The 14,141-nt window shown below is 50.8% G+C and overlaps 1 protein-coding gene across 1 annotated transcript; it reads left to right on the forward strand.

The window, feature by feature from the left end:
• The first annotated feature begins 5,606 nt into the window (after positions 1–5,606).
• On the forward strand, positions 5,607–12,232 carry LOC129487593 (proton channel OtopLc-like). Its single transcript, XM_063639183.1, has 4 exons — positions 5,607–5,999; positions 6,105–6,233; positions 6,360–7,103; positions 7,651–12,232. Exons 1-4 carry the CDS (start codon positions 5,607–5,609, stop codon positions 7,723–7,725), a joined length of 1,341 nt encoding a protein of 446 aa, XP_063495253.1. The 3' UTR covers positions 7,726–12,232.
• The last annotated feature ends 1,909 nt before the right edge of the window (positions 12,233–14,141 follow it).

A 14,141-nucleotide genomic window follows, 5' to 3' on the forward strand; every position in this document is an offset into this window, starting at 1 on the left:
ATTCTTGTTCCTTCTGGGAAGGCTTCAGCATGCAGTTGTAATGGAAAAAGGAGAGTCTTTGGGGCCAGTTATATCTGGATCCCAATGCCAGCTTCTGCACTTGACATAGTCACCTCTTTGTAACATGGGGTTAGTGTGGCTGTAAGATTGTAGATAATATAAGAAAAACATCTAACTAGCCCTGCGGCTGGCATGGAGCTGCCATACAGTGGCCCTTTGTCTTACGTACAATGTTTTGAAATGCCTAGTTACCGCATTTTGAAATTAAAGATTGAAAGTAAGCCAACGTTCCCCACACTGTACTTCCAGCTGATGACACTCTCGCCTCCCAGCAGAGTTATATATGCAGATAATCTGTTTGATGCTGCTGAACACAGGAGGAACACTGATTTTATTTTATGAACAATAGTTAAATGTCTCCTGAGTGTCGGCTACTGGGAAATAAATATTCTAGATTTCATCTCTTCATTCATTCATTACAAACAAGCTATCCTGCAAACGACCCCCTCATTCTTCCTTTTTCCATCTCCTTTTTTTTTCTGTTTCAATCCCCCAGGCCTACCACAGTCTTTTTGCCCAATTAGATGCTATTTTTCATTTTTGTCTTGTCACCACCTAATGTCCAAATTTATTTAAATCATCCTCAGACACAAACCTACAAGACCTGAATCACAGTTGAGGGTTTTTTCCCCCTTCTAACTTGTCAGCTGCCTCATTTGTGATTGACAAGATTTCCATTTCAGTCATTGCTACTAATTCTGCTTCAAATCTGTATATTTAATGAACACACCAATCGGCACTTCATTATTAGTCAAGGCCATTTTGTCAAGTGTAATGCTCTGATTTTATAATGTATAGTACATGGTTGCTGCTTCTAAATGAAATTCAAAGAAAACCTTGTCCAGTTTGCATTATAACAATATGTGGCATCCGAATGCGAGCACTCCATCCCCTCCATGGTCTCATGCTTTATGCATATAGAGCATCGTTTTCATGCTCCCATCAGACTCAAACACAAGGAAGGCATTTCTCCTTGTAAAGGTATGTGGAATTGTATATCTCTGCACAAAGAGGAAAAGAAAAACAGTTTGTCTGCACCAAAACACAGTCCAAGTTCTCTAACGCAAACACAATCTGACACATGCTAAAAATTGCCTGAAGCACTGGTGAGTTATAGTTCGCCTCCGTGGGGCAGATAATTCATTAGGAAATAGCCTCATGCCCTATGTAGCAATTGAACAAAAATATTTACTTGTGGTAATATCAGATGATAAGGGTAACAGGGTTCCTTTTGGAACAAGGAGGGGAGAGGGAACCCCTGCAGTAGATGCCCATCATAAGCATTGCAAATGAATCATTAGCCTTCATCCTGCAATCTAGGTCACGATGGGTGCTAAAGAGGAGGGCTTTTAAATCTGCTACAGGACTCAGGTTGAATCTGCTTAGGTGAAAACACAGAAAGCATTCAGTTATACTGTGCTGGGCGCACTGAGGGGAATAGAAGAATGCTTTCACCTGATAGAAAGACCTTTTCCTGACCCAGAGGGTAATCAAAAATAAAGATGGCTATACTTTCAGATGAATGCCACTTAAATGCATGCACACACACACACACACACTCTCTCTCTCTCTCTCTCTCTCTACTTTTCTCGAAGCTTTTCATGTTCAACTTTTCAGGCCCTGAACACAGTGTCTGCCAGATAGATTTTAAAAGGGAGACAATATCTTCCAGACTCAGAAACATGTGGATTCTGTTGAAAAACAATAGAATCGCACACTGTTGGTGTTGAAAGGGACTTTAGAAATCATTTACTCATGTTGAAGAAGAGGATAGAAAACAAGGAAAGTGACTTATTTGCCCAAGATCGCACACGTGTCAGAGACCACAGCTTATTTTTCCTTTGGGTCTTTTACAAAATATATTTTTTTTGTGCAATATGAATAAGTTATTAAATAATCCAGAAACAAAACAAATTGACGTGGTGACTGTCACCTGATAGACTGAATTTGTGTCACAGACTCTTGCCCCCAAAATGACTGTGAAAAAACACTGTTTTACATAGCTCTGTCTTGGGCTGGGGGAGTCCTTCCTCAGAATCCCAGTTCTAGCTTTAACGTGATTATTTTCTAGACACGTTGTGGCACTTAATTCACTGGGTCAAAGGCTCTGACACTTCTGTGTGTCTCTTGCCCTATCCCTCCAGGGTCACAAGAGGTTGGCTGGGTGTGTTTTCCTAAATACCTCCTGAAATATTGCTAAAACTAGAGACATTTAAATAGAAAAAAACTCAAATTTCAAAATTCAACCCAAGCTAAACACTAAATGAACACACTAGGGTCCACTATTTGTTTTATTTGCCAAAATCTTTAGGAAGCTTTTCATGTTCAAATACATGGGGAAAAAATACATACTGGGAAGAAATGAAGAGACTCAGGTTTTGTTCTTAACTTCACCACTGAAATTGCTACAAACCACCCACATGATCTCTAGAAGCTCTTTTTCCATCTCTCTGGGCCCTGCTCTACTCTTTTATAGTAGTAAGGGGGGCACCAAATAATCTCCAGGGTTCCATCATTAGTTATGCCATGCAAATAATACCTCCAAAATTGTTTTTTAAAGACACAGTAACTGCAGAACTCTCTGTAGCTATTTCCAAAAATGTGAACTGACATTCAAGGAACACAAAAACACTTCAGTACCTGCTACTGTACATAAAGGTTTCAAATGAGGGAGTTTCACTATTGAAATAATTTTCCAAAACAATGTTGACTGACTTGGACTAAAAGCTTATGTATCTAACCATCTAACCACTATTTTCCCCTCATTTCACCTTCCAGATTCATTTGTGAGGGTTTTTTTCTCTCTCTCTTTTTCTCTCTCTCCCTTATTTTTAAAACATTTCTTAAGGCCTGAAGAGACTGCAAGGGTCTATGCACAAACAGGTAAGTAAGAACAAGCCGGGTCTTATCTAGACTGAGCATTTCACTAGGAATAGAGTTTTGTATTCCGCTTCTCCAGCCACCACCACTGAAAGGTTATAGAATATTCTATTTCAGGACACCTTTAGAAACGAGAAGCGCATTTAAAAGTACTGCAGAATGTTATTTTGATTTCTGCCACAGAATGAATCACTCCCCCTGAATGCAAACACCAGCAAAGAATGTGTTAGAGGATCCGCCATCATATTAAAAATTAAATCCGGCTGCATTTCATAATGGGCTTTCCTTTTTAAAGCACGGTTTCATCTTCTCACCATGGAAATTACACTCTGATGGCTGTTCTTTATGGTTAACACAGGCATCGGCTGAGGTCAGAACCCCGCTTCTCTGAACAGGGAACCACAAATGTCACTGACACATGGTACGCTTGGCAAATAATATATTTCTTTCCTGTGTCTTCAGTTTGTCTAACGTCATGCTTGTGGTAAGCTAAAGAGAGTTTATTTCTCGGGTTGTCCTTCCTTCCTTTGGTGGGACCAGCAGGAGGCACGCAATATGCAATGAATTCAAAAGTGCATCTCTTTTGATTTTTGTTGTTGTCTTTATTTTAACCTCCAAGAAGTGAGAGATTTAACTCAGTCTTCACCCCAGGCTAAGCTAATACTTAGGTCATGTCTGAGCTCTCTGGGGAACCCTCGCTTTATACCATCGGAAGGGCAATGGTGTCTTTTCACGTGGAGCAGCACAGCTGTCCGGCCATATGGGCCCCAAACAGCCCAGTCAATCGGATTTGGGGAGGTTTTACAATATAATTTCTTAACGTGTTAGTATTTGGGGTGAGTTTGATCAGGAGCATAGGCAACTCTTAAGCCCAAGGGTTTAGGTTTTCAGAAGCCATCACAAATGTCCCAGCATCCGATCAGACTGGTTAAAAACAGATATGAAATCCGTGACTGGGGGAGGGGAAAGGACTTCTGACCCCCTGGTTGGAGCAAGCCCCAGGGGTATGCTCTAACTATTAATTCAGCATCAGCTGCTTTTTTTTTTTTTTCCTTTTCTTTTCTTTTTTAACCCGGGGCTCATCATTTAAGGCGTTCCCACTCAGGCCTGCAGAGCCTGTTACAAAACCATTCTCTCCTCCCCTCCCCCCATGCCGCAAGATGAGCGGCAAATACCCTGCATTGCAGCAACGGCGAGGAGGGACTGCCAGAAACCGTCCTCAATCTAAACAAAACCAGGCCTTTAAGAAAATCTACGGAAAAGGGAGCAGCAGCGTGTCCTACTGTCCTTCAGTCCAGGCCAACTCGGGTCACGGCCCCATCCCTCCATATACAAGGAGTTCCGAAACTATCTGCGAAAGGAATTCTTAGTGAATAGGAAACAAATTGTCCTGAAGCTAAAAACCCTTATCAAAATGGTGGGAGTCTTGAACCAAGCCACTGCCAGTTGTAGTTTTTCCACCACAAAAGTATTTTAGTTTGAGGGAAACGTTATCAGAATGGTAAGTTTTTCCCTGAAAGACAGCCGAAATGATGGCTTTTTCCAATCAGGTATGGTCTTCAGAAATTAGACATCAGTTGCAGGCAATGGTTTATTTCTTATTTTTCTTCTTCTTTTTTCTTCTCCTCCTCGTCTTCCTCTTTTTTCCTTCTCTCTCTGTTTAAACCAAAGCTTTCTGCTTCTTGAAATTTACTAAAACTGCTTCTTTTCTAAGCTTCTAGTGGTGCATTGTTGGAAGCAAAGGCTGGTGCTGAAAGGGTTTGTGATCGCCATTCTACTTATATTGGGACAAACACCCAATAATTGACAAGAGCCGAAATGGCCTCGAAGCGAGAAGGGCCGCGCCCGGGTCACCCTTCGTGCAGCCACTCCTGCTGGGTGGGCGCCTCCGCTTCGACCCTCGCGGGCTGTGTGGTTTCAGGAGGGCTGCTTTTAGCTGGCGGGGCTTGTTCTCCCCATCTCTAGTTGCCCTGAATCCAGCAGTGCCCAAGAAACACTTAGACCTCTCTCTCTCTCTCTCTCCTTCACTCTCTCTCTTTTAAGTCATCAAAGAAGAAAAGCCGGAGTAGGGGAAGCAGATGGGCCCTGCGTATGCGTGAACCGCGCGGGTCAGGGCTGCCCCTCGCGGCTGCGGCACTGACCCCTTGGAAAGTCCGAAGGTTTCTCATGGCAGGCGTTGGGTTATGGTTGGGGGGCTGGGGCGGGGGGTCGTCTTTGGTTTGGCTCTTATTGGCGGATTCATTCTGAGTCATTCCTCAAGGCCAAGCTCACCGTGTGCTCCCGGAAAGACACAAACACCGCCACGGCCACCACAACAAAAGGCGCCTCCCCGAAGTAGGTCTGATGTCCGCGGGACGGGTGGGCCCGTCGTGGAGCGCACTTCTGCGCCTCTAATCTCGGGCGTCCATCTGGCCCGGGCGCGCGGGAGGGCTCCGGGAGGGGCGGGGCGGGCGCGCCTCCCAGGCGCGGGCACGCGCGCCCGCTCTCCTTCACGTTCACCTTGACTGCGGGGGGGCGGGGGATGGGACGACCGTCCCCCTCCCCCCCACTCCTCTCCCAACCCCCCGCCGCTGTCCTGCCCAGACGCCCGCCCGGGCGGGGTAGGGGAGGCTGCACCGGCGCTCAGGTCTCCGCAGCGGCCCGGCAGCCGCGCGCTCTCCGCAGTGATGTCAACCGCATCCGCCGCAGTCCCTGGCAGCCCTAAAACGCGCCGCGGCCCGCGGAAACCCCAGCCCGGCGCCTCCCGCCAGGGCCGAGGAGGAGAGGGCTCGCGGGTTCCCGGAGTCTCCCACTCCGTCTGCCTAAGCCGTGGAGACCGGGAGTGGACGCACGGCGGTGCCTGGACCCCCGGGGAGGAGGAAGAAGGGGAGAGGGAAGGGGGCTGTGGAGTCAGGTGTCGATTTGACGCCCGCGGCCGCCGAGGGGACTCTGCCCGGGACTGGTGCCGCCTGGGGGGCGTTCAGGGAGCGTGGGGCGCCGACCGCTGCAGATGCGGCGGCGCGCGTGGGCTCGGGCAGGCGCCCCCTTCTCCCGGGATAGAAACGGATAAACGGAAGCGCGTATGAGTGTGGGGGTGCGAATCGCCACCTCCGGCCTTGGCTTTCCCGCTCTTCCGAGCTCTCCCACTTCTCACTTTCCCCAAATCCGCATTTTCCTTGGCACAGCTCTCCCCGAGCACGAAGGAGAGGGAGGTACCCGGGGGCAGTGACAATGACGTGTGCTGGTGCAGAGGGGGTGGGGGTCTGCGGGCCTGGATCTGTGGACGGGCTCCTAATCCTCTTGTTTTCGGAACCGTCAGCAGATGTGGCTTCCTTTACCTGAATAATCCGTTAAAGGAATAATAATTTTTAAAAAGGAGCTCGACCTCACCCAAAGAGGACGGCGCATGAGATTAGGGCTTGGTAAGGATAAATTAAAAGGCTCCCAATTCTCTCTGTCCCTCTCTGCCTTCCCCTCTACCCCTCCCCCTCCCTCCTCCACCCTCCGCTCCCCTCCCCCTTCTTCCTCATCCCCTGCAATCCGCGCTCGACGCGAGTTCACGCGAAGGGCTGGATTTCCAGGCGGCTCCGCAACTTGCGCGGCGCGGTGTTATTATTCATCCGAGGGTGCTGCCTCCTCAACCTTTGCCTCCTGCGCCGCTCTCCTTCCCCCGGCCGCCGCCGCCAGCAGTGCAGTCCCTCCGGCACGCATGCTCTGGTTCACCAAGAGGGAGACTGATTTTTTTTTTAAATCATGCTCATCATCATCATCACGTTCCTTATCATGGTTATCATTTCCTCCTGCCAGGCGGAGCGACCACCAGCGCCGGCTCGCCGCCTGCGCCTTCCCCAGCGAAGGCAGCAAGCAGTTCGGGCTTGGCCCGGGCGGCCGCTCCCAGGACGCTTCTTCCTGCACCTCCAGCATCTCCCCCGCCCTCATTCATCTGCCTGTGTATTATCTCGATCCCTTTCATTTCAGTAGATCCACTGCCTTTGGTTGGGCTGGCTGAATCGCTGGGGACTGCGGCCAGTCTCTTAAAAAGGAGAACAAAAAGCCGAAGACCTTATGTGGCCGCCGGGACAAAGCACCTTGGGATCGGCGAGAAGGGACGCGCAGGAGCGCTGAACCCGGAACACGCGTGGCCGCTGCGGAAGGGCGTCCGCCCGGCGTGCGGAACGCTGAGGGTATTCGGATTGAATTTTATTTGTCCCTGTGGCTTGCTTTCACAGTGTCTACGTAGGAGAGGGGTCGGGGTTGTTGGGATCTGTTTTTTGTTTGTTTGTTTGTTTTTTCTGGGAGGGGTAGCTGAATTGTGGGAGACCTAGATGGACTTGACTTGGCTTTCCTGCTACTCTGCCTCGCCTTCTCAAGATGCGGGGGTTGAGAAGGGGACAGGGGACTCAAGGGTTAGAAAAGAGAAGGAGCCTGCTGCTGCCTGGAGGGCTAAGGGAGTAGAGGGTGGAGGTGGAGGTGAGTAGGGATGGGCCAGCCCGAAGATCACTGAGGAGGAGAAGGGGTCTTCTCCTCCCTCGGGTCCACAGGATGAGTTTTGCTGGGAATGAGAATTCGGGTGTCTGTCGATAGGAGCGCTGAGAAATTGATGAGAAATTGACATGTCCGTGCACATGCCTGAGGCGGCGACAGGATTTGTGTGTAAACAGTGTGGAGAGGTGGAGGAGGGCATGGGGGGTGGGGGCTTAAAATGATGTCTTATTGTCCTTTTGGCTTTAGGGACTCTCATCCTCTGTCTCGCCCCCTTTTTTTGACCCGGGGATCCAGCCGCATTATACACGAGTGACCTTTTAAATCTACGTCCACCCTTTACCTGGTAAAGCCCGTTGACAGTTGGGGGTGGGGTGGGGAGAGTGTAGGGGTGCTCTCTCCCTCTCTCCCTCCCTCCGCCTCTCCTCCCTCCCTCCCCCCTGCACTCCTCTCTCTTCCTCCCTCCCACCTCCCTCGCTCCCGCCCTCCCTGCTGCATTTTGCATGAGCTATCTAGGTCATTAGCATTTTAGCGTATGCAAGACTTGACAAAGCTGATGAGGGGCCAGATGGGCCTCGCTCTTATGTTTTTTTTTTCTTCTTCTTCTTCCTCTCTCTCTCTCTTTCTGTCTCTCTCTCTCGTCTCTCTTCCTTTCCCCCCTCCACCACTTGGGACCTGAGCGAGAGGACTACAGCAGGCGAGTTCCAGAAGGCTGAATCCCCAAATCCCGGCCCCGGACCGCGGCAACTCGCCCCTGCGGCACGCCCGGCCGGTCTGCGCCGCCGCTCCGCGATGGAGGTAAAGAGGCGGCGGCCGCGCGCCCTGCCCCGGCTACCGCTGCATATCCCCCGCTGCTCTCCTTGTCCCTTGCCCTCTTCTTCCTCCTCCTAGCCCCCTTCAGTTTCCTGGGCAAAGCAGAGGGCGACCTGGGTGGGTGGGTTTGCTGCGCTGGGGCGAGGTGGGGTCGATGTTGTTTTTTCATTGTCTGGAGCTGCAGGGGAGGCGAGGCGCGGGGAAAGGGGCGAGGGGAGCCGGGGTAATTAACACGGGGGAGGCACCCCTCCGTCTCCCACTTCCACCCACACCCCCATCCCTCCACCCCCTCCGCTTTGCAGGAAAAAGCCTGGATGCGAAAGGATGGGGGAGAACAAAGAGCCTTTGGAAGACGTCGCTGTTATCTCATTGTCTGTGTGATTGGGGGAGCTGCGGCGGGGAGGATGCTGTGGTCCCTTCCTCCGGCGCTCCCCACCCCCATCCGTCTCCCCGCTGTCAGTGCGCACGCACACGCGCCGCTTTTCATTTCTTTTTCCTGGTTTTCTTATTCCATCTTCTACCCACCCCCCTTCCTTTCTTTCACCTTTCCTTCCTTCCTTCCTTCCTCCTTTCCTTCCTCAGGAGAAAGGCCTCTCTCTCCGTGTTCACAGCGGACCTTGATTTAAATGTCCATACAATTAAGGCACGCGGTGAATGCCAAGAATGGGGCTGGCTGAGCACCGTGGGTCGGCGAGGGCCCGCCAAGGAAGGAGCGACCGACCGAGCCAGGCGCCCTCCGCAGACCTCCGCGCAGCGGCCGCGGGCGCGAGGGGAGGGGTCTCGAGCTCCCTCCGGCTGCCTGTCCGCACCGGAGCCCGTGGGATGGGGAGGTGTGCAGCCTGTGACAGACAGGGGCTTAGAGATGCAAACAGACTCAGGGAGAGAAACAGAAGCTGATTCTGTGACAGAAGCAGATCTGTGCAGCACAGATGCGGTGTGCGTGGGGAGGGGGTCGCCTGGGAACGCATTGCGGAGTGCTTGTGTGTGCAGATTTTTCTCTGGGCTCAGGACTCATTGTATGTGGGTCAACACCTTCCTCCGTGACTGTGTTTTTGTTCTGAGCTGAGTTTTTCGGTTTGCCCTTTAAAAAATAATAATTTGGCATCCAGAGACTGGCAGACTGCCTCAGGGCCTGGACTGCGGATATATTGTGTTCTGCTTGAGGTTTGGGGAGGAGGGCAGGCGGTTGGAAGGGAGAGGGGGAGCTGTTTTTCACCCTTTGCTGTAGAGCTGAGAGCACCTGACAAGCTTCAGGAAGTCGTTGGGCTCTGTGGACAAGAAGGAGCCGGCTCCCAGCGGGTTCACAAGCTCCATCGGAGCTGAAAGCGTGGCCATGGCTCTAAGGGGCACCTCACGCCCTCCCTGTAGCTGTTATTGCAGTTTCAGGCAGAGATCCAGGAGCTGCAGAGGAAGGGAGAGGCACAATAACCTACATGGACCCAAGGGAGACATGTGTTCCTTTAAAAATGTGAACAGAAGGGAAAACAGAATGTGTGCAAGTGGGGGTCTGAGGAAAGACTGTTTTGAAAGAGGCTGTCAGGGAATGGAAAGAGTTAAGCTTTTCATCCTGAAGAACCTGCTTCCCAAATCAGGCCTTCCTCTCATCACTAGACCCTGAGCAGCAGCTGGTCCTAGAGACTCCCCTTGTACTGCGCTGCCACAATCTTATCCCATTTCCAGCTCTGTATTAACCACCAAGCTGCAGCGGATGGGGCAAGACCTAAGCTCATTAATTTCCAGGTGGAGGAAATGGAGGAGGGGCAGGTCCCTGCAGTAGAGGGAGGAGCAGAGAAAGGAGGCCAAGAGCTGGATCCTTCTGCCCAGGAAGCCTGCTGCATCCCTTCCCCCGAGCATGGCAGAGGCCTGGCTTTGCAAGGCCAAGGCCATAAGGGATGCTTAGGAGATTAATTTGATTCCTGACACAGTAATCAATGCCTAAGAGTCTCCACTGAAGCTGACTGAGGACTTCTTTCCTCTCCAAAGCTTCAGTCTAGCCTGCTAAATAAATTAGTATTCAGTGATGCCTTGGATCAGGGCCCCTCCCTGGCCTCAGTTCCCCCAAATATTTATTGATTACCTACTATGTGCAATCTTTGTGTAATTATTACCTCTTAGGCTCTTTATTTGACCTCCTAAGGCAGTGTTTAGAGTCAGGCAGAGGTTAAGTGTGTTGCACCCCACCTAGATACTTCCAGAACCTTCTCTGGGTCTGCAGAATGTGGCACAACCTGCTTGCCCCCGCAGAGAGAAAGCTGCAGTGCACATGCTGCAGACTGCAGGTGCTGGGCCGCCTCTGGAGTCCCAGAAGGCAAGCTTGGCTGCAGGACAGAAAGGGAGAACAGATTCTCTCAACCCTGAGCCTTAACAAGCCCTTGTCTATTTGCCATTGCCTTCAAAATATACCTCCGCTGAAACTAGTAGCTTTCTGAGTCCCGGTGTCCCCTCCACCCTTTCTGGACAGGTTTGGGAAGAAGAAAGCAGTCAGTGCTGGGCCTTATTGGCGTGTAAAGCCCCTTGCTCTGCCCCCTCTGCTCACTGTGAAGGCTGCTGGATGCTTCTCTTAGGCGTGGTTTAAGCCTCTGATTACTAAACCCCTTGCCCCACAAACGTCCATATTGACGAGCCTCTTTTTAGTAATTGCTTCCCCGTAATTCCTTCAGAGGTTGCTGTACCCTTCGCTGATGTGCCCTCCGGTAAAATCTCCAGATGCCTTCCCACGTAATGCCCGTTTCAGATGCTTTAAGCTGAGAGCTTAAACCGCAGGTACCATGGCTGACGCCTGCCAGGTTTCTGCTGCGCATAATCTATGATGGGAGGGGCATATTTTTTACTTCATTACTTATGTAAACTCCTGTTTCAGAAAGCTTTAATGTGTGTGGGAGTGTTCTGGGTCTACTAGGTCTGTGAGCATGGGTGTGGGCATTTGCCAGTGTCCACCGAGTGGGTCCCATTACGAAATGTATGTTTATGTAGGGCTTTAATGGCCGAAAATGGCGAAGAGATGAATTGACCACTTGGCCCCATGTGTAATTGCCAGGCCCCTTCTGTGCTCAGATGAGGTGTCCGAGTGAAGGTCAGCCCTTCCCTTCTGTATTTGGGGCCTATTTATGCCACCAGTAATTTTACAAGAAACCTGAATATTTCTCCCCTTTCAGTGCATTTAACTCTTTAACATCTTCTCTCTTACCTATTTGAGCCCCTCTAGCTACAGTCTATGGCTTAAATGAAAGGGGAATTATATGATTAAGAAAAAGTAGGACACGGTTGAGGCAGTTTGCTGACTGAATACGTGAAGAAGGGCCTGATGGGCTCCTGTGCACCACCGGCATCACGGTCCTCATCGCGATGCAAGCTTATGTGATTCTTGAGGTAACTCTAGCAGATACTTCCAGATTTAGAAATGTATCAAAGGAATAATTGGTGATACTCTTCTTTCCCCTGCCAGAAACAGGGGATCTGCCAAAAACAGATCTGCCAGCCCAGATCTCCGCTTAAGCGGAAAAGAGATTGACCTTCTAGCAGAGGCAAAGGTAAACTCCTGTAAGTTACTTCAGTTACCAAACGGAGGGGGGCGGCTTTTGTGAATGTATGAGGAGCTTTTGCCAGAGAGATATTCGGAGGAGGGGTGTGCCCATATGCACACATACATTTTCCCACATAACCATATCCAATGCTAGCATTTAGAGGAAGGCATTTAGCCACCAAAAGTCCATCCATCTATGCTGCTTCCACGGAGAAAACATTTTCTCTTTCCTCCTCTTGAACTTACATAATATCCTCCTCCTGTTCCAACCTTAGAATGGAGTCTTCTGGGGGCAGCTGCAAAGCGTTCTCCCTAGGACAGATGGAGCCTCCCTTTCCTCATCTACTCTGTGGGTGGTTTCAGGGCCCATGAGTCAACATGAGGAGTTGTGCTGGTGGTATGTGTGTTGGAGGCTGGGCTGGCTGATTCACAGTGACGAGGATGTCAATAATAATAATGAGAATGATGGTACCTAATAAAGACTTTTTTTCCCAAGTCCCATCTACTATTCTTTCACTGGGTGTTTTGCCAAGTCTTTCTCAATCTCATTTCAGCTTTTTTTTTTTAAAGAAAATATATTCAATACTTAATTGCATCACAAATGTAGACACATAAGAAGAAAGGACTTCAAACGGAATTTATGGGAGGCAATGTGTGTGGCTTTTTGCCTTATAGAGCTGTGTAGAAGGCCTGGAATGAAAGTCCAGCACCAAATTTAGATGGCCTCAAAAAAAAAAAAAAAAAAAAATCGGGCCTTATTGAGGGCAAGGAATGTTCCAGGTCAGAAATAAAAGTGTCAGCAACTCTCAATAGGTTCATCTTTTCATTTCCTGTCCTTCTCCCTTTTGTCTTAAAATAGAAATGCTACCAAGTCCTGAGGGCCTGGGTCAGGGGCCGGGAAACCCAAAAAACAAACTTCCAGAATCACTAAGGGCTTTCTGTCTCAAAATTACAGTGGGAAGTTTCTTTTGAAATTCAAATCCAACCTATTTGTTGCTTAAGCACACACAAAATACTGAGACCTGGGGTCCAAGAGGCAATACTTTGGCTGCAAGCGCATGTTGCAACTTCGTGTGACGTTCCCAGGGCGGTTCTGCGGCGAGTTGCGGCTCCGCGACTGTGGGCGCGGGCCCCATTTCGGGCCACGCCAGCCGGGACCGCGCCCAGGGCTTCTCAGTGACTCGCTTCCCAGCACGCACGAGGCATTCTCTTCTCTTTCTCTTCGAATGCACCCGAGACTTCTCCATGGAGCAAGGAGAAGATGAGCAGGCGCTGGTTTCCCTTTTCTTTTTTGCTCCAGTCTTGATTTTTTTTTTTTTCCTTTCTCTTTCTCTCCCGAATCATGCAGACCTGGAACTCCTGAGATTCGGGTCCTCCTGCAGTTCCCAAAGCTTTGGACCCATCCGAGGTGTGGGTAGACGCGGGTTAGTCTCAGATTCTTTCTAGGATGAGCCCCAAGCCCAAGTTCTAAGGCGAGGGGGAGGCGAAGAGGTCAGGGAGCCCCCAGCTCAGGGCAACAAACGGCAGGGACTGTCCCCGGAGAGGTCATTTTTCCATTTTCCATGCACATCGATTTCACTCTAGCACCAGATGGACACCCGACGGTCAACGTTAGAGATTATTACGGAGTCGGGGACAGGAAGCGGGAGGAATCGAGGCGAGGGTACATCCTCAGCTTCCAAGGGTGGCCGAGCCAGACCGAAGGCCTGGGCCGGAGGTCACGTCCTCCCCTGGCCACCCACAGCGCTCCCCAGCCGCAGGCCTCGGCCTAGACGCCGCGCCTTCCCAGTCGTGCAGCCTGTCAGCCTGTGCGCCCGGCGCCCGCAGTCCCCCTCCGGGTCTCTCTCTGATCCACTTCAGTACCTGCGGCCTCAAGGACCCCACTCTGCATCCCGGAAAGCCTCAGAGCTTGCAAGAAAGAGGGGCTGGCAGGTGCAGCCTGGGAAGAGGACCCCGCCGCGAAAGCGCTTGGGGGTTGGGTTTTATTTGCTGGAGTGGGGGGTCCGTCTCAGTGCATTCTCCTGGATTCCCCATTAGGAAGCCCCGCCCATACCTCCAGCCTCCATTCCCGGATACCCCCAATGACCCAGCCAGGGATACCAGGGAGCGGGCATCTTCCCCCAGGACCCAGCGACGTGTCCTCGCCATCCCCAAACACCCTCCTTCCCCACCCCCGCAACCATCCCCACGGAAGCCAAAACCACAACAAAAATCTTCAACCCGCAAAGAAAAAGACACATTCCTCCTTGGGCCTTAGTCAGCGTTAGTTCCAGATCCGACGCCGGAGGGCACCGAGCCGCTCGAAGTTGCTGGGAAGGAAGGCGCAGAAGGCTCTTTCTGTCTTCGTGAATCTCCTTGCAAATGCAACCGCTGCTGCCGTTAGGACTTGGTCTCTGTTTGCAAA

This window comes from Symphalangus syndactylus, chromosome 1, assembly GCF_028878055.3.
Source record: "Symphalangus syndactylus isolate Jambi chromosome 1, NHGRI_mSymSyn1-v2.1_pri, whole genome shotgun sequence".
Classification (NCBI taxonomy): Eukaryota; Metazoa; Chordata; class Mammalia; order Primates; family Hylobatidae; genus Symphalangus; species Symphalangus syndactylus.

Excerpts from the sequence above, each read along its gene's own strand:
- LOC129487593 (XM_063639183.1), top strand. The coding sequence starts at position 5,607 with ATGTCAACCGCATCCGCCGCAGTCCCTGGCAGCCCTAAAACGCGCCGC. Across the intron at positions 6,234-6,359 it reads ATCCTCTTGTTTTCGGAACC|GCTCCCAATTCTCTCTGTCC; the intron begins GTCAGCAGATGT and ends ATAAATTAAAAG. Across the intron at positions 7,104-7,650 it reads CGGCGTGCGGAACGCTGAGG|GGACTCTCATCCTCTGTCTC; the intron begins GTATTCGGATTG and ends TTTTGGCTTTAG.